Source organism: Lethenteron reissneri, chromosome 58, assembly GCF_015708825.2.
Source record: "Lethenteron reissneri isolate LAM-NWPU_2019-01 chromosome 58, ASM1570882v1, whole genome shotgun sequence".
Taxonomy (NCBI): Eukaryota; Metazoa; Chordata; class Hyperoartia; order Petromyzontiformes; family Petromyzontidae; genus Lethenteron; species Lethenteron reissneri.
The window spans coordinates 8,052,027-8,077,421 of record NC_083836.1 but is presented as its reverse complement, the minus strand read 5'-3'; the positions used below and the strand labels follow the sequence as shown (position 1 = coordinate 8,077,421).

The 25,395-nt window shown below is 53.1% G+C and overlaps 1 protein-coding gene across 1 annotated transcript in view; it reads right to left on the bottom strand.

The window, feature by feature from the left end:
* LOC133357617 (schwannomin-interacting protein 1-like) overlaps nucleotides 1–25,395 on the bottom strand; it is a 275,402-nt gene that overhangs the window by 60,815 nt on the left and 189,192 nt on the right. The window contains 2 exon segments of the mRNA XM_061575655.1: nucleotides 16,712–17,095; nucleotides 17,097–17,543. Coding sequence (XP_061431639.1) covers nucleotides 16,712–17,095; nucleotides 17,097–17,543 — 831 coding nt within the window.

Below are 25,395 nucleotides of genomic sequence, written 5' to 3'. Positions count from 1 at the left end.
CGTATATTACTTACAATAGAGTGCGTGTGTAGTTTCATGCAGTCGCTATGATCGTAGCAGTGACGGTCGTGGCTCATGACAGAGTGGCAGTCAAAGGAGGGAACGCAACGCCGATTAGGACGGTTGGCTACGTACGGTGCGAAAGAAGTTCAACGTACATAAAATATACATGCAACACATGTGCAGCAGCCGGATGGGTCGTCACATCGCAATACCGTGAGAAATGTCACTGGCTTGGGGAGGCCATAATCCAGCTAAACTAAATAAAAACTAAACTTAAAAAAAAATACCAGGTAAGGCTGACTGAGCTATGGTAGGTATTTTTCAGAAGCGACCTTGGCCACAAATGATAGCGCAACGAAGTAGGCTTATGATGTGGACATTTATAGCAGCCAAATACTCTAAACGCACGATTCTAAATGTGGAGGGAAAAAACAGAGGACTCGGAGAAAAGTCCACGCAACCACAGAGAGAAAGACTCGCAAACTACAAATATACAGGAGTCAGGGTCGGGATCGAAACCACGACCTCCTGTATACGAGGCGAGGGAGTTAACATCTCGCCACCGTGATGATGGTTGGATGGATCACTAATACGATTTTATAACAGTGAGCACTACCAAGATCCTGGGATCGAATCCAGGTTTCAGCCACCCTGACTCAACTGAGGTCTGAAGTTCAGAGAGTAGATGACCACCCTCAGTCTGGTTACAAATCAGTGCATCAAAAAATAAAACATGAACGTTCAATTATAAAGGTTTGACTGATATTTTACACACACAAAACACATCATAAGTGTAACCCCATGTGTGGCGAATGAGCGGGCTGATTCATACGACTTCAAAAGGGCGTCTTTTTTTTTTGTACGTCATCTTCCGGGGCTCTTCTCTACCACAGGGTAGTGCACTGCTAGCTAGCAATCTGCGACATTACTACGGGTGTGCCATTTGGAATACAACTTTGGGGTGGTGGTGGTGGTGGGGGAGAGCAAGATTGTTGCTATTACTGCGTTATTACGCGCAGAGCTAATGGCTTTAATGTGCATTCAGCGCAGGCTGTTGGAACCTAATGCCAGATACCATTGTCCGATGGCTTTGCCCCAGCGCAGTTGGCGTGGGTGGCATCGCTTCGCAGCTGGGAAATGTTAAGTGCTGCTCATTTTGCTTCCCCATGTCCCGTAAGGCGAAGTGGTGGTGCTGGCCCATTGAGGTGGGAGGGGGAGGGGCTTTAGCTCCCCACGCCCCCTCCACCCCCCACTTTCGCTTTATAAACCCCTAGCGAGCAGACAGAAGAGATCTCGACGCGAGATTTGAGATGTGGCGAGACAAGAAGGATGTTAAAGAAGAGAGATTCAGGTGAGGCTGAGAGCTTCGGTGAAACGATGAGAGAGATGCCAGACAAGGGACACACGCGGAGTTAGACGACTGAAGAGATACGGACAAGTTATGGATGAGAGAGATACATTTGCAGTTTTATGTTAATTTCCCTGCTATGTTTATGAGGATTTAAATTCCAGCTAATATTTGCTTCGCAACCATATCTTTTCTTTTCTTCCATGAATTTAGGGCCCCCTTGAGCTGCTCGGGCCCTCCGAGGCATTTGCTTGGTTTGCTTGAGCCCCGTGCCAAGACTGCGCAGGCACACACCTGGTCTGGCCACAAACTTCGCAGATGTCCCACCTGGCCAGGCCACCACTGCGCAGATGCCCACCTAGTCTGGCCACCACTTCGCAGACGTCCCACCTAGCCAGGTCACTACCACCCAGGCGCCTGCCTGGCCAGGCTACCACTGTACAGACATCCACCTCACCAGCCAACTCCCGGTGAAATGCCCCTCACAGCCCCAGGGACACGCGGGGGGGGGGGGGGGTGGAGGCTCGCTCGAGTCGCGTTCGGTCGAATTTGGAAACCCACGGTGATTCCCTGACAATCGTTTCACGCGATAATTGGAAATAATTGAAGAACAAGAAAATAATTAACGCTCAAAGTCAACCTCGGGGCAATGCCTCGACGCATTAGCCGGACTGACGTGCGAGTGTGCGCTGCTGCTGGGATCAATTTGCGAGCGGTAGCGATGTGTACCCAGCAGATTTACTATCAAGATTAGTTGCCTCGATTACGGCTGTGATGAGGAATGCTGTAGAGGCCTGGCCGGGCGGCACTGCGGTTAGAGCGCTTCACTCGGGATCGGATGGCACGTTACGTTGGCGATGCTACCGCTGCACGAATCACAATCAGAACAACGATGACCTCAATACAGTTGTTAATCGCACCGTGACCTTTAAAGGAACAAAATATAGATATAACCGGCGACGTTTCGGAAAATGGCCCTTCTTCAGAGCGCATCCTAGAGTGGAATATGTCAGCCTGCACGTGCCCCCCCCCCCCCCCCCACTCGGGTTCGATGGCATCATCGACCCGGCAAGCAAAGATCGACCGACGTTCTCCCGGTCTGCAGGGCAGCGACCCAAGCCACCGTGACGAAGGCCCTCATCTCCGGGGCCAAGGAACCGCGCTCTCAGATAAGAGTCCTGGAACGAGGATCCACCTCAAATCATATTGAAGACGCGTAGCATCGTCGTCCTCATGCTCCCAGGAACCCACGTCTCCAATGACCCCACAGGTCGGTCGCTCCCGTATCCACGGATACAACCCGCAGGACTATATGTTCAAACGATAAACTAGATTTATTTTACAAGGTACGGCCCACTGAGCTATGTAGCTCTTTTGAAGAAGCTACCTGGCTATCACAGATGATCGCTCAACGAAGTGGCTTATCATTACGCGGAAATGTACAGCAGCCAACTACTTTTAAACGCGCATTGATTCTCAATGTGGATGGGAAAACCCGGAGGGGGGACCCGTAGAAAATTGCACGCGACCACCGGGAAGGAGACTCACAAATTATAGATTTGATGCTTTCGTGACTGCAAGGATTCATACTGTTAGTTCTTTCGGTAAAGTCACGTAGGTAAAAAAATGAAATAAAAATTCATAAAAATAAAACAATATGAAATGAAATAAAAAAAATTATAAAAATAAAACAATATTTTATTTTTATTAATTTCATTTTTTTTACCTACGTGACTTTACCGAAAGAACTAAGAGTATGAGACTCGTAAACTCAAAATATTACAGCAGGCATCAGGGTCGAGTCCGGGATCGAACCCACGACGTCCTTGCACACCAGGCGAGGCAGTTAACAGCTCCTAGCCGCAGTAGCCACGGCCACCAGAAACGCGGCCAGGCCACGTACGTGAAGTACACCAGCAGGGCTTTTCACTTGAAGCTCTGCCCGGTGCCGCATGAGGCTCACGGTGCATTGGGGACGAACGCAGCCGCGGCGGTGAGCGCCACGCCGCCCTTCGTGTCCGGGGGTCGACGCTCGGCGCGCCGCCGGCGGCCGTCGCGAGCGGGGGGCGGGAGGGGGGGCGTGGGGGGGGGGGGGGCATCGACCGCGAGCGCTTCGCGATCCTCCGAGGCAACGGAGGCACCAGAACTGGGTGCGGGGAGAGCGTGCCAGGAGGTGCAACTGCACTGGGGCCCGAGGGCCTGAGGGGTGGGGGATACAAAGAGGGGTGGGGGGGGGGAGAAATTGGACGGGGAGTCGCCCTGTTGTGATGGTTGGTTGGCACCATGGGGGGGGGGGTGGGGGGGATGACGTGCCGTGCCAACCGCGCTGCGTGAGTTCGTCTTGGGGAAGGGACGAGGCCGAGCTTTGGAAGATGCCGGTGTCACTCGAGCGAATGCTGCCCGCGGTGCCTATCGCTTAGCTTGCAAATATTAGCTGTGAAGTTCGCCTGTGACATCCACCCCCCACCCCTCCTCTCCCCCAGGTTGTCTGAGATTAATACCACTGCACTGTGATTGTGTAGAATATACACAACGACTGGCTGCTGACTCAATGAAGTGAGTCGACTTTAGGTGCGCTACGGCACCGAGACGGAACCAAGGAAAGGTCCCGGCTTCGTTTTTTCGCAGGCTCCGAGAAAAAAAACACAAACAGAATGAGAGCTAATCAGAGTTTCCCGTGCAAGCGGCGGCGGCGTGGAACACCCAGCCGACAATAGCCGCACAAAAAAAAACATTTTATATACATTAAAAAAAAAAACTTTTGTTACCATTTTCTTTGGTCCAATCCCAAATAATACAAATACACTCTGTTCTAGATTTGAAGCTTTCGTGACTGCAAGGATTCATATTCTTAGGGTTTTTTTTTCGGTAAAGTCATGTAGGTAAAAATTTTAAATTAATAAAATAAAAGTAAAATAAAAAAATCACGACGTTTTGGAGGCAACACAAGCCTCCGAAACGTCGTGATTTTTATTTAATTTTAAATTTTACTTTTATTAATATTAATTTTAATTTTTTACCTACGTGACTTTACCGAAAAAACCTAAGAATATAAATACACTCTGGTTGAAGACCCATGCGCAACGGTTCGTGAACCCACATTGTCCCCAGAACTCCGATGAACACGGTTGGCTTACGTACAGCGCGAAAGAAGTTCCACATGCATACATACATACGTATATGCATGAATCCGGCAACCCGAGTTCGATTCCTGACGAGGGCTAACAATCTACGGCGAGGTAAATCTGGAACCGGTCTTGGGTAACCCAGCACGCACACTCTGTGCCAGTCTTGTTGAAGGTTGGTAACACGTCTCCCGTGACTGGCTATTATTATCATCATCATCATCATTCTTCTTCTTATTATTATACTCTGTGAGCTACGATTGTGATGGAATGCTGTCTGGTGATTGCTGGTAACACGGGATAACTAAAACACAATGTACTCTCGGTGGGAAATCACTTCAGCATCTGATTTTGATTGCCTTTGAAGGTCATTTCTCGATGATGCTCAACTGCTCGGCTGTATTTAATGAGCCCCTGAAATTTCTAAATAAAAAGAGCTCGTTCTGCCGCACTCGTCGTTGCTACCACTCTCTCGCTCTCTCTCCTTAATTGCCCCTGCTCCATCCCACCCCGTCCCGTGATATTTTTAACCAAACAATGTTTTTTTTATTTTACCAGCTAAGGCATACTGAGCGATACTGGGTTTTTTAAATCCTTTAAATTAAGTTCGCTTGCTTGCTTGCTTGCGTGCTTGCTTGCTTGCTTGCGTGCTTGCTTGCTTACGACCGTACAAATCTTTCGGTCGTTTTTAACCCACTACCCGTGATCCAATCGAGCTGACATTTTGCACACAGACTCGTTGTGCGAGACTATTAATGTTCGTGAAAATTTTTTTCCAAAATTTTACACTTTTTAGGGAAAACAAATTAAATATTTAATTACCAATTGCTTAATACTAGCAGACAATCATCTGACCCATAGATTGCAGCCATCTCAAGCCAGAGAACGAGAGGACTCTAGCCGCCACGCATATAAAGGATTTAGAGTGAAAAACTTTGTTTTTACGGGTTATACTTTTTTCTTCATCCACAAGCGACCCGGCCACAAATGATAGCTCATGGAAGTGCCTTATCATCACGTGGAAATCTTAATTCTCTAAACGGGTGGTGATGTTTATTCTAAGTGTGGAGGGGAGAAACCGGAGGACCCGGAGATAAAATCCACACGACCACGGGGAGAACATGCAACCTGTAAATATACATACTGTAATTCACAATCAGTAAGTTTTGTCATGTAAAAAAAAAAGTGCCAATTAGTTACGAGTATAGCACACCGGTGTGTTGGAGCGTAAACCCACAAAATGTACAACAAAAATTTATAATATCGGTCACAAAAATCCTACGTCCAAACATACAACAGCAGGCGTCAGGGTCGGGATCGAACCCACGACCTGCTGCGTACCAGGAGAGGGAGTTAACATCTCGCAGCCACCACGGGCCCCCACTCTCCTCTCACCGCTCTCGCCCAAACGAGACGGAAATTGTGGCTGAGTCACGGCGAAGACCACCCGACCGACCGGACCCAACCTGACTGGCGCCTGACTCGCAGAGGGCCGCGCTCCAGCGGAGTGGCCGTTTGGCTCCGAGGTTGTTGCAGAACAGCGTTCGTCATAGCGCAAGGAAATGTAACGTCCGTAGCGCGCACACACACACACACAACTACACGACGTTAATTAGAAAATGGGGCCAAAAGTTATTCGTTTAATCAATTTCGTCCGCAGCAGTAGCAGCAGCCACAGTCAATCCACTGCTGCGTGGAAGCTAGCAGTGGTCATGGTCCATCCACTGCTGCGTGGAAGCTAGCCGTGGTCATGGTCTATCCACTGCTGCGTGGAAGCTAGCAGTGGTCATGGTCCATCCACTGCTGCGTGGAAGCGAGCGGTGGTCATGGTCCATCTACTGTTGCGTGGAAGCTAGCGGTGGTCATGGTCCATCCACTGCTGCGTGGAAGCGAGCGGTGGTCATGGTCCATCCACTGCTGCGTGGAAGCTTGCGGTGGTCATGTTCCATCCACTGCTGCGTAGAAGCCAGCGGTGGTCATGGTAAATCCACTGCTGCGTGGAAGCTGGCGGTGGTCATGGTCCATCCACTGCTGCGTGGAAGTGGGCGGTGGTCATGATCCGTCCACTGCTGCGTGGAAGCTGGCAGTGGTCATGGTCTATCCACTGCTGCGTGGAAGCGAGCGGTGGTCATGGTCCATCCACTGCTGCGTGGAAGCGAGCGGTGATCATGGTCCATCCACTGCTGCGTGGAAGCTGGCGGTGGTCATGGTCCATCCACTGCTGCGTGGAAGCTAGCGGTGGTCATGGTCTATCCACTGCTGCGTGGAAGCGAGCGGTGGTCATGGTCTATCCACTGCTGCGTGGAAGCGAGCGGTGGTCATGGTCCATCCACTGCTGCGTGGAAGCTAGCGGTGGTCATGGTCTATCCAGTGCTGCGTGGAAGCTGGCGGTGGTCATGGTCCATCCACTGCTGCGTGGAAGCGAGCGGTGGTCATGGTCCGTCTACTGCTGCGTGGAAGCGAGCGGTGGTCATGGTCCGTCTACTCCTGCGTGGAAGCGAGCGGTGGTCATAGTCCATCTACTGCTGCGTGGAAGCGAGTAGTGGTCATGGTCCGTCTACTGCTGCGTGGAAGCGAGCGGTGGTCATGGTCCATCTACTGCTGCGTGGAAGCTGGCGGTGGTCATGGTCCATTCACTGCTGCGTGGAAGCGAATGGTGGTCATGGTCCATCCACTGCTGCGTGGAAGCGAGTAGTGGTCATGGTCCGTCTACTGCTGCGTGGAAGCGAGCAGTGGTCATGGTCCATCTACTGCTGCGTGGAAGCTGGCGGTGGTCATGGTCCATTCACTGCTGCGTGGAAGCGAATGGTGGTCATGGTCCATCCACTGCTGCGTGGAAGCGAGCGGTGGTCATGGTCCATCCACTGCTGCGTGGAAGCTGGCGGTGATCATGGCCCATCTACTGCTGCGTGGAAGCTGGCGGTGGTCATGGTCCATTCACTGCTGCGTGGAAGCTGGCGGTGGTCATGGCCCATCTACTGCTGCGTGGAAGCTGGCGGTGGTCATGGTCCATCCACTGCTGCGTGGAAGCGAACGGTGGTCATGGTCCATCTACTGCTGCGTGGAAGCGAGCGGTGGTCATGGTCCATCCACTGCTGCGTGGAAGCTGGCGGTGGTCATGGTCCATCTACTGCTGCGTGGAAGCGAGCGGTGGTCATGGTCCATCCACTGCTGCGTGGAAGCTGGCGGTGGTCATGGTCCATCCACTGCTACGTGGAAGCGAGCGGTGGTCATGGTCCATCCACTGCTGCGTGGAAGCTGGCGGTGGTCATGGTCCATCCACTGCTGCGTGGAAGCTAGCAGTGGTCATGGTCCATCCACTGCTGCGTGGAAGCGAGCGGTGGTCATGGTCCATCTACTGCTGCGTGGAAGCGAGCGGTGGTCATGGTCCATCCACTGCTGCGTGGAAGCTGGCGGTGGTCATGGTCCATCCACTGCTGCGTGGAAGCGAGCGGTGGTCATGGTCCATCTACTGCTGCGTGGAAGCTGGCAGTGGTCATGGTCCATCCACTGCTGCGTGGAAGTGGGCGGTGGTCATGGTCCATCTACTGCTGCGTGGAAGCGAGCGGTGGTCATGGTCCATCCACTGCTGCGTGGAAGCGAGTAGTGGTCATGGTCCATCCACTGCTGGAAAGGCTTCATTCAGCAGTGGATCGACTATCATTATTGTCAGCCATGGTTAATCGATTGTTGGATGAAAGTCTTCCCATGCCACCAGCACTATCATCACCACCACCACCACCACCATCTCTAGTGATGGTAACAATGCGCACAGCATCTGCACAGGAGCTGATTTAAATCGCTCCATCTCCTTGGCGGACGATTTTCCCTATCAGGCGGGTTTCCATTCTCTTGGCCGCCACTCCCAAACCTTCTTCCTTACCATCAGTCATCCTCCGTTCTCGCGACAAGACCTGCCGAAAGCCTCCCCCCCCCCGCCTACTCTTCAGGACGGTTTGCTATCGACATCACCGATCGATCTGCTCGTGCCACGCAGGCGAGGTGAAATGAGTCGATGGACAACTCTCGGCGCGTGTGGGGGGAGGTTGGGGGCTTTTGTGACGAACGTCGCGATGGAAATCGTCACGACGATTATTCCGCAAACACCTGGCCACCTGGCAGCCGTGTTCTCCTCTCCCAGTGCTGGATGAAGCCAGTGCGGGGACTCTAGCATGATGTTATAAAGGGGCCCTAAAAAATAATAAAAAATAAAAACACGTAAATATTAAGACACAAATGTTTTACTTGCATAGTAAAGTAATTGTATTTTTTCATTTGCTATACGGCCAGATAATACGACAAATCGCTAACCTTAAACACCCAGTCGTTCGTAAAAGTCAAAGGTGGAACAGTACTATGGTAATAGAGCAAGTGCAGAATCACTGAACCGGAATTGATTACTTGAAAGCATTTAGCGCGGGGCCCTTGAAAGTGCGGGGTCCGTAGCTACTGCATATCTAGTTACTTTTGTTACGAGTATAATCCGGCAATGTCCTCTCCCGATACCGTGTCTTGTGTCTTCTCCAGGAACGGGAAGGACTAAAATCCCAGTCGCCTTAAATTCTCGCAGGCGACTTCGGTCTAAATTTCAGCTCTGAGAACTACAAAATAATAATAGAATCGGTTCGACTGCCGTGCGATGGACATTTCTCTCTCCCAGTGTGGATGAAGTAAATTCACTCCCAAACCTTTCCCCCTAGTGTATGTATTTTGAACTTCTTTCGCCCCATACGTAGCCCACCGTGCTCATCGGTTGGTTATTGGTAGCTCGAGGTAAACTATCCCCGTATCGTGACGCTTCGCTTCTTCTCGCAGTCCCTTCGTGAGTCGGGCAGTGAGCCCCAATCTCATCCCATTCCAGGAACCCCGGAGCATCGAGTTCGGACCTCGGTCGTATGCGGAATTGCTGAATCCCCCCATCACCACCCCTCCCCCATCACCCCCCCCCCATCACCACCACACCACATCACTACCCCTCCCCCATCACCACAACCCCCATCACCACCACTCCCCCCCCATCACCACCACCTCCATCACCACCACCCCCCCATCACCACCACCCCCCACCACCCCCCCATCACCACCACCCCCCCTCCCCCATCACCACCCCTCCCCCATCACCCCCCCCATCACCACCACCCCCCCTCCCCCATCACCACCACCCCCCCCATCACCACCACCCCCCCCATCACCATCACCCCCCCCATCACCACCACCCCCCCTCCCCCATCATCACCACCCCCCATCACCACCACCCCCATCCCTTATTGCGATAGGTGCCTTTTACCGGGTTGTTATAAAATAGAATAAAAAAAACTAAAGTTCGGTCGACTCCACGGGATCTCGAAGGTCCCGTAGTCCTGTAGGACCTCCATCGACTGGGGTGGGGGTGGTGGTGGTGGTGGTAGAGGGCTGTGGGCACGGCGGAGAGCGAGCGCACGGTGCGGTGCCTGCGACGGCTTCCCCCAAACGGCACCGGGTCGAGCAAAGCGACGGACAACTTCGACGAAGCCCGCGGCCGGCGCGGGGCCCGGCGGGACGCGGCTCCAAGTCCGCCCGTTGTCTGTCGGCGAAAGGTGCTCAAGAGCGCACCGGGGAACACCGCGGCAAATATTCGCCGGCGAGAGGAAGAAAGTGCTCGTGTTGGGGGGCACAGGGTTCATTCCCTAACCCAGGGGTCGGCAACCAAAATAACAAGAAGAGCCATTTCTTTCCAATTCGGTACAAAATTCAGTATTTCAAAAGCCGCAATGCATCTGAGTACATACGTACTCATTGTCAAGAAGCAGCCCGTAAAGAGCCGCATGCGGCTCCGGAGCCGTAGGTTGGCGACCCCTGCCCTAACCGCTCCCCCCCCACCATAACTCCGTTCGTGAGAGCAGCTGTATCGTCGAGAGCGAAATCCGACGGCGTTAAAACAATTGGAATGTCAGCAGAGAGAGAGATAGAGATGTTATTGTTGATAAAGAGAGACAAACTATTGGCCGTTATCATCCGCGGTGTAAAAACGGAACAAAGAAGAGTTCGTGAAGCTCTCTGTCAACGACAAGGTGGTGGGGGCAAAAATAAAACGGAATTTACCTCCAAGTTGGACTTCGATTTTTCCTTTGGAAACGAGAACATTTTTCTCGCGGGGTCTTTGGCAGATAAGAAAAACGCACCGAAAAAAAAATCGGTTGGTGGTTTAAAAAAAAAAAGTTACCTGTTAGCTATAAAAGTGAATGCAACTTTACAAATAACCGCCGGCATCCATCGATTACTCCCTAACTTCATTTCGTATGCGGACTTGCGCCTCTTGCTGCACGACGTCTCGCGTGAAGACGACGATCGCCACGATCAATCGCGTCGCTCTTCCCGACTCGCGTTTGCGGCGCGAGACGGGAAGCGGACCGCCGCCGTCGATGTCGACGAGGACCACGCACGCTCCGACACCAATCCGGGGTCTCTGCGTGAGCGACGCGTGGAGCTGCGAGCGATGTCCCTGGGCACTTCCCACTCCCCACGAGGTCCCAGTGAGACACGCGGGACCTCGGTGCGCGGCGAATGCCTCGGGAGCGAGGGGTGTGCGGGCTGGGATGGCGAGCGAGCGCGGGGCGGTGTTTGGCGGAGTCCAGAGAGGGGGGAGGGGGCGTTCCTCGCCTCTGCCTTTTCCACATCTTCTGCCAAAACCAACCACCTCCTTCTCCTGCCCAACCCAAAAACCCAACCCAATCCCACACCGCCCCCCCATCTCCTCCTGTTCCTCCTCCCCTCTCCACCCACCGCCTTTTTGTCCGTGAAAAAAAGACAAAGGTCCCCCCTCTTCCCTCCCCTCCCGTGTCGCCTTAACAGACTGTTGGGGCAAGTGCTGTTAGCGAGTAGCACCTGTGAAGGGCGACACGGCACACGAGGGTTGGGTGGCCAGCACCACGCCCGGCCAATTTCTCTCCCTTTTGGCGATGTTCACTCAGCGCGTCGGGTGCTCATTTGAGGCTGAGTAGACCTAGGGGAGGCCCAGGACCGGTTCAGATAATCCATCACCGATGCGGGAGTCGAACTCGGGTGGCCCGCCGGCTTTCGTAGCGCGGCGTAAGCGCGAACCGCTACCCTCAACTGTCCCCAGCGCTCACCACCACCACCCACCCACCCATCGTCTACTCAACATCTGCACCTCTGACCAGCTCGCTAAAGCAAAGAGTGGCACAGGAATGTGGCGCTGACCCAACAGGCTCTCGCATTCCAGGGCACCGGAGCCGCCCGTCTGTTTGCGGTCGCGAGTAAGCGAAGCAAATGAAACCGCATCAAATGCAGGACGAACACGCGTCTAAGCTGGGTGCCTTCAGAGAGAGAGAGAGAACTGCATCTGCGCTGCATCTGAATTTACGACCGGGTACATAGGGGATACACAGCAGTGAGTAAAAAATGATAATTTACAATTTGCAACAGTAAAACTAAAACTAAGCTTTTTATTTTACCGGATAAGGCCCACAGAACTATATGGCTCTTTTTTCAGAAGCGACAAATGACAGCCCAACGAATTATTGGCTCATGTGGAAATTTACAGCAGCCAAAATACTCCAAACGCATGTTTCTAAATGTGGAAGGAAAAACCGGAGGACCTGGAGAGAAAAAACCACGCGACCACGGGGAGAGAGACACGCGAACTCCAAATATGAAGCAGGCGCTCAGGGCCCAGATGGAACCCACGATCTCGTGTATACCAGGTGAGGTCGTTACCATCTCGCGACTGTGGCGCCACAAGTCTGGCCCACGTGGCACCGCCTCTATCCCGTGTCCTGCTCAAGCCCGCTCACTTTTCTTAGCAGTGAAAGCCTTACAACAACAAAAACCCCGCATGGCAATCTTATACAAACATCCGTGCATCCTCCTCCTCCGGGAGGAGCTTGCGACCGACGCAGGTGCCCTGCCAGACGCACGCACACACAACCCCCAAAAAAAACAGCAACGTCCAGGGGAAGCTTAATCTTGAATGTCTCCTCCCGAGTCCCAGTGGCAGAGGAGGAAGCAGATGTTTAGCGCCTTTGCTATCCGCTACGGCGGCGCGAAGACCAGACAACGGCTCTGGATTATCAGAGGCCGCGATCTGATGAAGGAATGCGAGGCATGCTCGTCCGCCCCCTGCCTCTGTAAATCTTGTCAACCATGAACCAACCCCGTGTGTAGGGTGACCTTGCTTAAAGAGGAGGGTGGTGGGTGGAGGTGGGCGCACAACACGTCCAATGTAAAAGATAAAAGGTGCAGCCATGCAATTGCTTTCGTTGGGGTGCCACGGTGGCTGGGAGATGTTAACTACCTCGCTCGGTATACAGGAGGTCGTGGGTTCGATCCCGACCCTGATGCCTCCTGTATATTTGGAGTTTGCGTGTCTCTCTCTTATCATCATCATCACGGTGGCTAGGAGATGTTAACTACCTCGCCTGGTATACAGGAGGTCGTGGGTTCGATCCCAACCCTGACGCCTGCTGCTGTATATTGGAGTTTGCGTGTCTCTCTACCCACCCGTGGTGTCGTGGATTCTTCTCTGGAGTCTCCGGGTTTTCCCTCCACATTTAGAATGAACATTAATTTAGAGTATTTGCCTGCAATACATTTGCACGTGATAAGCCACTTCGTTGAGCTATTATTTGTGGCGAGGTCGCCTCTGAAAAAGAACTATACAGCTCAATGGGTCCTAACCTGGTAAAATAAAATAAAAATAGTTGAGTTTATAAATAGTTGACGTAGTTTTGAACTGTTTCTTTCTTCGCGTGGCTGCTGATGTAGATGGAGAGCCAACAACTTAAATTTCACATTTAGGTGGTCAGACCAGACAATCGCATGAGCAGTAGAGTTCGCGGGGTTGTGTATCGCCGTGATGTCTCCTTCGTGTTCGTGGATCCCGGGCCATTGCGTCGTTGTACGTTGAATAATTGCGCTGAATTATATTTGCTCCATCGATTAACTTAATTCGTATGATATTGATTAATACCTGCAGTCATAATGCAAACAAAAAACATAACTCTGATAATGTATGGAATGTCCTTGAAGTTGATTGGTCCACACCCGAGACAGCTTTCCTTAGAGCCTAGTCTCACATGGGTTGGACCAGATGATGCCAAAAGGCGCACAACTCAAAGACAATGCACCATCAGAGTATGAGAGCTCGGGGTAAGCATTGTCTTTGAGTTGTGCGCCTTTTGGCATCATCTGGTCCAACCCATGTGAGACTAGGCTCTAAGGAAAGCTGTCTCGGGTGTGGACCAATCAACTTCAAGGACAGTGCACATTATCAGAGTTATGTTTTTTGTTTGCATTATGACTGCAGGTATTGTAGTCTATGCAAACATGACTCCTTGTAAAAAAAGGTGTCAGTTTTGTTGCCAGATAGAAGGGTAAAAAAACAATTATTATATTTTTTACTGGCAAATGAGGTTCCAATGGTATTATTTATTTATAATGTATTCATGTTATTAATTCTTTATTTCTATTGATGAACTTTCTTTTTTATGAACATTTTTTTAATTTCATTGCTTTTGGTCATGTTGGTGACCCACGGCACAACATTGCAAATGAGACTTTGGGTTCTCAGCCGGTTTAAACAAAAATAAACTTCAACTTGAATTTGCTTGGCCAAGCCACTGCTGCCGAAAAGGCCTCCGCTCGCGGGAGCTCTACAGAGCCCCCTCTTGGAGGCTCTTTGGCCTACTCTTCCACGCTGGCCAGATGCCTCGGACGAGGTTGGAGTACCCACACGTTACCCTATTACGGAACCCGTTCATACCGCAGCGTGGGCAGAATCTGGGTGGGAAGGGAGTTAACAAACTCGTGCCGTTGTTTCAGCTGCTGCTGCGCCGGGAGATGGGATCGAACCGGCGCACTTCTGGATGGCAAGTCCATTGGTACTGTTCCGTAACGCAAAGTCAACGTTAATGAAACGTTCAACAACCGTTCATGAACGCCGATCATAATGAGCAAGCGAGACGATCTGGCTCTGTCGTCTTTGTCGTCCACGCGTTTCTGCTCGGGGCTCCCGCACGCTTCGGCAAGCATCTGAGTCAGTTTCAGTTTCATTTATGAGGTATAACCCTGTGAGCCATGCGGCCCTTGACTCGGGTGCAACCGCAACAAAAAAAACATGAACAAGAAACATCTTAAAGTGACTACACGCAACAGAAAAATCCCAGAATCCGGTCAGTCGACCCACGGCCTCCTGGGTCTGTCTGCCCCCCCCCCTCCCCCCGTGACCTCCTCCTCCTCCATGCCAGCATCGTGCCTCCGACACTTCACGCGATCGCCTTGCAAGTGCAATCTTCCCTAGCACTCAGCGGCGCGGTGGCGTCACCGCCACTATAGTGACGTCACCGCGACTATAGTGACGTCACCCCCACTATAGTGACGTCACCCCCACTATAGTGACGTCACCGCCACGATAGTGACGTCACCGCCACTATAGTGACGAACGGCGGCTATGGTTCCTGTTGTTGTTATTTGCCAAACCGGGCGAGCTTTTGAACACACCCCCCCCTTCCCCACCAGCGGTGTTCAATATTGTACCCACATGTGTCAAGTCGACTGCTGCCTCTGAATGAAGAAAGGTGGGGCTGGAGTGGGGTGGCTAAGCCTCCCACTCCATTGCCCCCCCCCCCACACACACTACGGGGCTGCCATGAACCTCACGACGACGTTTTAGAGACTCACGTGCCCCCCCCCCCGTTCCCTCTGGCCGACTTCTGGAAGGAGCGAGGCCGCCTCGCTCACTCGCCCGCTTGCCCTCTCGCGTGCACACACGGGAGAGGGGCATGCAACGTGTATTTAATCTCGTGCGCGCGATGGGGAAGCCTTGAGGGATTGCGGCGGCGAGGGCGCAGTTTGACAGTCCTCGTTCTCGGATCGCTCAACACGCCTCCCAGGGCGTGCTCGCGATTTCCGCCGCGGCGAGCTCCCGGCGCTTTGGCAAAGCCGCGGCCGCCGTGCATCCAGAGGGCGCGATCCGCTACGAGCGATTTGCGCGTCTCGCGCGCGTGAATCGTGTGGCACAACGGTCTGTTGACGGCTATACGAAACGTTTGGTTTCACTTCTATATTTGGGGGGGAGGCAGGAGTTCGCTTTTTCACTCCCATTAGGAACCGCGGGTGAATATAATACATTTCCGTTTAATATTAATTGCAAACTACTGAGAATACATTAATAAAGGTGTCCAGTTTGGGGGGGGGGCGGTCGGCTTTGCATCCCCGTGCCCCCCTCCCCCGCCCATGTTGGTGGCCACGCACACGTGACCTGTAACCCAGCCCCGTGTGCAGAAGCAGCAGCAGGCGAGGCTTGGTGGATTTTGCACAAATGTCGCATCGAGGAGGAGGAGGTGCAAGGTCCCCGGCGCTCGCCAGAAGAGGGCGGCACAGCAAAAAAATGTGGCCTCCACCTGTTCCGCCTGCGTGGAATTCGCGTGTTTGAACCTCGCGCGCTTGAACCTCGCGCGCGCGCGGTTTTCTAAGGGTGCTCTGATTGCCTGCCCGGCGCCGGCTCGTCGCGTGGCTGCCTTGCGTGGTTCCTCGCGGGTTGTTCGCTCTCCGCGAGGGCGAGTTTATACTGGGCGGCGGCAGCGGTCACAAGTTGACGTGATTGTTCGAGACAGAGAGAGAGAGCGAGAGAGCGAGAACCAGACAGGCGAAATTTCTCGGAGCGCGTGGACAGCTTCAATAGCAGGCCAGGCTGGAAACACATTTACCAAACACACACACACATTTCATCCATAATACAGGTTTTTTGGGGTTATTTCACACCACCAGACCACTTTCACCCCTCCCGGCACCAGCTCCCATTTCACTCATCAACAGACGCCGATCGCGACGCCGCAGTGGCCCGTGCATCGCGGACGTCCGACCGCGTGCGTTTTTGCGCCCTCGTGATTCGCTGCTCTCCGATGAGCGATCCCGGGGGTTGCGCTGAACCCTGTCCGAGCCACGCGCCATTGCCGAACCCCTGTTCATTTCCCGACGAAGCGAGAGGGCACTTGGAACGAAAACGTCGCCGATTATTACCTACCATCTCCCCGTGAAGGCCACACACACAGCGTTGCCGACGGACGCGTTGAGTTTGTGTTTTTTATCTTTCTTTCCCCATCGCCGCTTTCTGCCGGCGTTTCTGCGTTTGTCCTCGCCGATAAAAAAAAATAGAAAGGCAAAGTAGAAATAACGACGGATCCCGTCAAGGTGAACTGCTCCGGGCACGGGGCAGGGGTGGGGGGGCGGCACTCACCGAGGTGAAGGTGCTGAGGGTGGCGGCCGCCGTGCCCGCTCTGGCGGCCCGAGCCTCGATCTGCTCGATCTGCTCGCGCTTCTGCAGCCCGGCCAGGTGCCTCTCCAGCGCCTCCCAGTCCATGGTGGGCGGCCCGGCCGACAGTGACTCATCCTCCTCCTCCTCATCGTCATCATCATCCTGGTCGTCGTCTCGAGCGAGCCCCTGCCATGCCCGCTCCCCCGGGCCGCCCTCCTTCACGGCCGCCACCGAGGCCTCGCTCCTTCCCGAGCGGACGCCACCGCCGCTGCTGCCGCCGCTGCCGCCATCGCCCTCCTCGCTCGTCGTGGCCATGGAGGTCGGAGGGGACGGGGAGAGCGAGGGAGACGGCGAGGGGACGATCGTCCGCGGCCGCGGCGGCGCTGGTGGAGCGGCGACCGTTCCCGGCGCGCGGCCCGGCCTGCGTGCGGCCCAGCTGCAGGTCGTCGTCGTCATCGTCGTCGTCGTCGTTGGCCGGACGCGACAGCTCGGTCGGCGTCGCCGCGCCGCGCGACGTTGAGCCCCCCTGGAAAAACGAGGCCTGGCGCCACTCCCCGAAGACGCTCCGCTGGAACCGGCGCGCGACCTCCAGGCCCCCGCCACGCCGGTCGTCGTCGTCGTCGTCTTCGTCGTCCTCCTCCTCCTCGTCGTCGTCGTCGTCATCGTCGTCATCGTCCAGGTCGGCCAGCGTCTCGAGGTCGAGGCTGGGCGAGGACTTGCAGTCGGAGCACGGAGTCACTTTGCTGGAGCCGGACTCGGAGGTGGAGCGGCTGCAGGGGTCGCTGCCGAGGTCCATGCCATCCTCGCCGGAGTCCTGCACGAGCGAGACACAGACAAAGATCCCCCGTGTAGCCTTAACAGACTTTTGGGGCAAGTGCTGTTGTTAGCGGGCACCTACGAAGGTCGGCACGGCACACGAGGGGGTGGGTGGCCAGCACCACGCCCAGTCGCCTTTGTCTCCCTAGTGGCGATGGTTCCACACCGCACCAGGTACTCATTGGAAGCTGAGTCGACCTAGGGGAGGCCCAGGACCGGTTCATATCATCGTCACTGGCGTTGCCCGTAGCGGGAATCGAACTCGGGTTACTGGGTTCGTAGCTAACCACGACTCTGTCGTTCGTGCACGCATGCACCATCACTGACATCGCCAACGAGCAATCATCAATGTCATCCCTGGCTTCATCGATATAAACATCATCATCATCATTACCACTGTCAAAGTCTTCGTGTGCATCACCATTGTCACAATTGATATCATAATCATTATCGCCACTCTCATCAATATCACCATCACCAACAATATCATCATCACTGCTATGAACATCGCCATCATCATCACCACCGTTGCCATCAGTGTCAGAATTGCAGCCTTCACAAGCATCACCATTATTACTATTAACATCATAACTGTTGTTACAGCTTTCACCAAAATCATAGCTTATCATGGTCACCACAATTATCATCATCGCCAGCATCATCATCCAGTTCTGGCACAAATCAATATCTATTCACCGCGTGCTATGCATCCAAATCGCAAGGAATGTTACGCCGAGGAATGTTTGAGCAAAGGCGATGGGTGCAATAATTAAACACAGCGCAAACAGAAGCTGCAGGAACAAACATTTTTTTTCTCCAAGCTCAAAGCAACAAGCTCAGCCAATATTTACATTGGCAAGAGAATGGCACTCAAACATTCATGAACTTTTCTTAAATGCCTCCCCCCCCCTCATTAGACGACAAAGATCAAGTGTGATCATCGCTGTTTATTATTACAAGATAGGCCAATTTGTATTCGGCATCATAACTAAAAGTCTAACAGAGCAATTGCAAAGGAAGCCGGGGGGTATTTGGGCAAAGTGCCAACATTCGATTGGCCTGCATGAGTCATGGTGCCTCTTAGTCCAGCTACTATTATTTAATCAACAAAAAATTAACCCGTAAAAACAAAGTATTTCACTATAAATCCTTTATATGCGTGGCTTGAGATGGCTGCCACCTATGGGTCAGATGATTGTCTGCCACCATTAAGCAATTGCTAATTAAATATTTTAAAAAAATTCCCTAAAAAGTGTAAAATTTTTGAAAAAACATTTTCACGAAAATTTATTGTCACGCACAACGAGACTGTGTGGAAAATGTCAGCTCGATTGGATCACGGGAAGTGGGTTAAAAAACGACCGAAAGATTTGCACGGTCGTAAGCAAGCAAGCACGCAAGCAAGCAAGTGAACTTAATATAAAGGATTAAAAATGGCAGCAGGTTGCCTAACATCTCTCTAAGACCGAGATGCCAAAGTTGCCGACGATCTCTAAGGAGCGTGAAACCCGCTGTAATTCTCTTGGAAACAATTTCCAATTAAAGTTGAAAGCGTCTATATGTCTCGACAACTCTCGTGAAAGATACTCCACAGCGAAACCGCGCTGCCAATATATAAAGTTGCATTGCCATTAGGGACCTAATCGACTGGAAAGCGGCCAAACTTATCAAAGGATTACCCACAGACTAGCGGAGAGCTTCGCGAGTTCAAATATCTGTAGGATTCCATATTTTACTTTTATTAAATATTTTACTTTAATTAATTAAAAAATTTTAACCTACGTGACTTTACCGAAAAAACCTAAGAATATGAATAAGGATCCCAAAACTTGTGAAAGCCGCGCGCGCACAGAGGCTGTGAAAGTTGTGACTCCTCTTTAACGCACCGGCAGCGCGTCGCCAAACATTAACAAGTAAACCCGTAAAAACAAAGTTTTTCACTATAAATCCTTTATATGCGTGGCGGCTAGAGTCCTCTCGTCCTCTGGCTTGAGATGGCTGCCACCTATGGGTCAGATGATTGTCTGCCACCATTAAGCAATTGGTAATTAAATATTTAATTTGTTTTCCCTAAGCAGTGTAAAATTTTGGGAATTTTTTTTCACGAACATTAATTGTCTCGCACAACGAGTCTGTGTGGAAAATGTCAGCTCGATTGGATCACGGGAAGTGGGTTAAAAAACGACCGAAGGATTTGCACGGTCGTAAGCAAGCAAGCAAGCACGCAAGCAAGCAAGCACGCAAGCAAGCAAGCAAGCGAACTTAATATAAAGGATTTAAAAAAAACGTGAGCGGACAACAGCACGACACGAGCCCCCGCGCGCTTGTTGATTTGGGGGAGGAGCCCATTACACTTTGCGAACGAGTTAAAGACCCCTAACCCCCTCCTAATCCTCCTCCCCATCTACACCAGAAGCTCGTAAACTGAGCGGAGCGCTGTTAGCCGCTGCACTGGCACACACTTCACCACTGCAGCGTTCCGAGTGTCCGTTGCAAATGCAATTCTCTTAGACATTTTGGGTGATTTAAGTGGCTGTTTTAGTTTTTTTTGTACCCCCCCGCCCGCACCCCCAAATTATTTTATATTGTTTAAAAATATATATTGATGGCGTACGTAAAAAAATGGTCGTGTGTGTGTGTGTATATATATGAACAGCATTGTAGACTTTAAATGAGCGAAAATGTAGACGTTACTGAAATGGCAGGGTCGTGTCAAGGAAAACGAATGTAACGGGGCATCCCGGCCTTGCATTAAGGACACAACGTACCTCGCCCTGAGATAAAGACTGCCGTGTTTCCACCACCATCACCACTGGCAGGCAAAGTTCAGTGGCCCAGTGATGGTCCTGAGACATTCCAGGTGTCAGCAGCGTAGCTTGGGTCAAAATCTCCACCCGCCTCACCCCCGTGAACCTGTTCTGCACGAACTTTGAATGTAGGCTTGGGTTGAATGAGGCTATCCCAAAGCCATGATCGGTGATTTTTTTTTGCAATTCCCTGCCATATATTGTTGTTCAGCAATTTTTTTTACTGAAGTTGAACGCGTTTATGCATACGTATGCATACTTATGCGCCGTTTTGTCTGTAATAGGAGAATGGGCCACGATAATGATCGTAAAGACAATCCAAAATTAACAAAGAATTGCCGTATAAAGTTGCGCTGCCTATCGGAGGGTTATTGCCCAAGGACGAGGGGTCACGACCGAGAGCAAATAGTGCTGTTGCCAAACACGCAAACGCCGTTTTACCAGACAGGCACCCATCGGCTGCCGTACCGCTAATGAAAGACTTTGGTGTGGAAGGAATGGGTTTGAAATTGTTACATAATCCATGCGTACACATTGCCAATCTTGTTTAACACGTTACATGGTTTGAATTAGTTGAGGGAATCCTCTGACTGTGAATGAAGTTTACATGCTGACGCCGTGACCTCAAGGCTGCTTGCAAGGTCTTACCAGGTCAAGATGCATCAGCTCCCTATTGATCAATCCAGAAGTGGATTGTTCATGGCAAATCATAACTATCAGCGATGGTTCAATACAGCGGCGCGTGCATTTATAGTCGATGATCATGATGACCTCGTGGGAGGGTTGCATCTCTGATTTCCACGCACACACAAAAAACGGCACATATCATGGAAAGAAAAAGAAATATCTCGCAGTACCAGAAAGGGAACTTATCTCCACGTTATTGCGTTGCCTTGAGTTGTGTATATTCATTACGCAAGTGGAGAAGAAAAAAAAACAACCAGCGACTTTTCACGTCCAGGCAAGACGTATTTCCCGTGACAGATGCTTCAAAAGGAGAACAATCAGGACAGGTGTTGGTTACTCTGCTGCCCACTGACTGTGTGCGTGTGTGCTCTGTACAAGACTGTAACTGCTTGGCCCCCCTGTTGTCAGACTCGTGGCAGTGCCTCTGCTGCTGCTGTTGTTGCTGCTGCTGCTGTTGTTGCTGCTGCTGCTGTTGTTGTTGCTGCTGCTGCTGCGGGCTCACGCGACATGCGCGCTGCGTGCGTCCGCGTCTCTCCGACTGTTAAAACCCCAGCGCCGTGCCACTGCAAAGACGACAGCCTCCTCATCCCTGCCCCCCCCCCATTACCCACGAGATTCTTGCATCGCTGTTCACGAGTCCCAAGCACCGAGGTCGAACGCAATGCCCCCCCCCCCAACCACCACCTTCCCCAGTCAATGCAACATGTTGTGGTGCAATTATTATTATTTTTGTTCAAGAGCTCAATATAGAAACGTGAATATAGGGGAGGTGGAGGGGGGGAGGGAAATCACCCACAAGCCACTTGCGAGCTACAATCCCGGGGCCACGTGCCCTCGGAATAAGGACCGGGCCAAAGGTGACTGGACTCACCGATCGGGGCACAGGATCATGTTTAAAGGGGGGAGTGGAGGGTGGTGGGAGGGGAGAGACAATGTAAGGAAACAGAACCGATGAATACAATCAGCAACGTACACGCTGCACCACGCTGAGCGGTTGTTGTTTTTTTTTATCATCGCTACAGAGATGCCGCTAACGCTGTGCGATGTTTTTTTCACCACAGCGACGGTGACGCGGGGGCGGATGAAGGGAGAGCGAGACGCGTGCTCATTTGTGTCCCGTGCTTACACATCAGCGGGGGTGTGAGCAAAGACCCCCCCCCCACCCCGTGTAGCCTTAACAGACTGTTGGGGCAAGTGCTGTTAGCGAGCACCTTCAGTTTAAGTTTTCATTCATTAGGTGTAGCCCTGTGAGCCATTCGGCTCTTGAATCGGGTGCAACCGCAACAAACAAACGACACAAACATGAACAAGAAAACATCTTAAAGTGACTCTGTCCAAACAGAAAATCCAGGAAAAAACTGCAAAAATATTCCAGATACCTACGAAGGCCGGAACGGCACACACGAGAGGGGCTGGGGTGGGTGACCAGCACCACGCCCTGCCCGCCTTTACCACACCAAGCAGTCTGTGATTGGCAGGAGGCGCCTGGTGGGACAGAGTGCGGGATGTCCTCCCGCATCTCTTCGCCACAATCTATGACCAGCAGGTCGCGTGCCAACACCACACCCCGCCGGCGTTGTTATCATCTCCCTAGCGGCCGCTGTTCGACTCAATTTAGGCGAAGTCGACGTGATGCGGACGGCCCCGGATATGATTCACTGCCGCCGTTAATGACTGCGAGTTGGAGTCGAACTAGGGTGGCTGTTGATTCGAAGCGCCTCGCGCTAACAACCACTGCGCCACTGCTCCCCACCCCCCCCTCACACCCCCCTCACACCCGAAGAGACACGAGGCGCGCGCTTGACTCGGCGACGCCTCTGAACACACACGGGGGAAGCTCGTTAGGCACAAGCGCAATGCATGCGCGTGCGTCTGTGTGTGTGTCTGAGCGCGTGCGTGTGTGTCTGTGTGTGTCTGAGCGCGTGCGTGCGTGTCTGTGTGTGTCTGAGCGCGTGTGCGCGTGTGTGTCTGTGTGTGTGTCTGTGCGTGTGTGTCTGTGTGTGTCTGTGTGTGTGTGTCTGAGCGCGTGCGTGTGTGTGTATGTGTGTGAGTGTCTGTGCGTGTGTGTCTGTGTGTGTGGGGAGTGGCAGTGTAGCGGTTAGCGCGCTGCGCTATGAACCCGGCGACCCGGGTTCGACTCCCGCTCACGGCCAACACCGGTGACGATTATCTGAACCGGTACTGGACCTCCCCTAGGTCGACTCTGCCTAAAATGAGTACCTGGTTGCGGTGTGTAGTAAACATCGCCACTGGGGAGACAAAGGCGGTCGGGCGTGGTGCTGGCCACCCACCCCCTCGTGTACCGTTCCGGCCTTCATAGGTGCTCGCTAACAGCACTTGCCACCTACAGTCTGTTAAGGCTACACGGGGGATCTCTGTCTTTTGTGTGTGTGTGTCCTTGCGCGCGTGGTGCGCGTGCTTGAGGGTGTGGTGCTGCCCCCCCCCCACCGCCTCGTGTGCCGTTCCGGTCTTCGTCGGTGCTCGCGAGAAGGCTGCGTGGACGTCGGGATGTTTGTCGATGCGCGCGCGCGTGCGGGGGGGGGGGTGCGACCAGCGCGGTGATTATGAGCGCTGCCAACTGCGCTACAAACCCGGCCACCCGAGTTCGATTCCCGCTCAAGGCCAATAACATTGGCGGCGAATATTTGCGCAGGTCCCTGGGCCTCCCCCTAGGTCGACTCAGCCTCAAAACTGTGTATTACACAACGGCACTTGGGAGACAAAGACGTCTGGGCGTGATGCTAGCCACACCACCACCCCCTCATAAGTGTTTTCGTTTCGGCCTTCATAGATACTCGCAAACCGCACTTGCCCCAACAGCTCGTTAAAGGCTATACAGGAGATCTTTGTCAGTGTGCGCGCGCGTGAAGTGTGTTGTGTGTTTGCGTGGGATGGGGATGGGGGGGGGGAGATCGCATCGCGTGGCGGGTTGAGTTTCACGGAATTTTGTCCGGGAGATTTAAACCTCCTCCCCTACCACACCACCCCCCTCGCTCCTCCGAGCAAAGCGGCTCCCGGCGCTCACACAGGGACGCCGCAAAGACCCCGACAGCGCCCGGCAGTAATCTTAATGAAGACGTTCTTCAGAGCCGCTACGAACGCGCTCACTCAAATTATGCGTCAGGAATCGCAAACCACGCGCAGTGGTACTCGGTAATGATCTCGAGTCGCCAGCGAAACAAATAAATGACGGACGGTGATCGTCACCTCGCGACCGCTCCGACTCACTGCGCGCTCGCGAGACTCTGACCGGTGAATGGATTTTTTAGTCTCTCTCTCTCTCCCGACAACAAGGCAATTAAACTGTCAAAACCCCGCATATCCCTGTCCAACCCCCCCCACATCTCTCACCTTAGGGACCTCCACCCCCCTTCCAGCGCCTCCACCCACCGCCCTAAAGCCCTATCGAATGAAATCCCGACTCGGCTAGCGGCGATTCCTCCGGTCCAGATGCGGAAATTCAAAGGAGACACGGCGGGTTGGTCGCTGGGATTTGGTGCTCGTCCGACACGGAGCTTCCCCGCAACTCACGCCCAGAGAGGATGATCTAACGACGACGATGATGATGACGATGGTGGTGGTGGTGGTGGTGGTGATCTCCGCCAGCGCACTTACCGTCAGCATACTTTCGACGCCGTCGCCGCTCCTCGCATCTCCCGGGTTTAACCGGCGGCTGCGACGGGCGGAGCCGTCGGCTTCAAGCCGAGGGTCCTTTTTTATAGGAGGGGGGTGGGGGGGCCGAGAGATTCCGCGCCGCGTGAAGTGACGGGGCGATGTTTGGGCGAGGTGGGTGGGAGGCGAGCGAGCGAGAGAGGCAAGCGAGATCGAGACAGAGAGAGAGAGGGGGGGAGCAAGAGAGAGAGGGAGGGGGAGGGAGGTGGGGAGAGCAGAACGAGCGCATGGGCGAGACGGGGGAAGAGGGAGAGCGAGTGAGCTGGAGAGAGACAGAGCGAGAGAGAGAGCGAGAGAGCGAGCAAGTGGCTTGCAGCTGGAAGCGAGATGGATGGGAGAGAGGGGCGGAACGCGGGAGACGCAGGCGCGTGAGTGCTGTGCTGCTGGCGCCGGTGTTTGATGTAACCCTCTCGGCTCGTCTCGGGACACGTACCGAGAGCACCCTGGACTCTGGGGTGTCTACGGCCACACGCCCACCCCTCTGGCCTCCGCCACAACAACAACAGGACAAATCTAGAATTCCCCCCGCGGAGTATCCCTGGTGATGACATCATCGAGGGAGCCGGGCGAGGCTCCGTACGAACGGAGAGACGCTCCGACCCATTAACGTGATGTCAGCGAATTAATTATTGAGCGTTTTTGCAAATTTAATGGGTTACACCCCCCCCTTGCCCAGTCGTGACA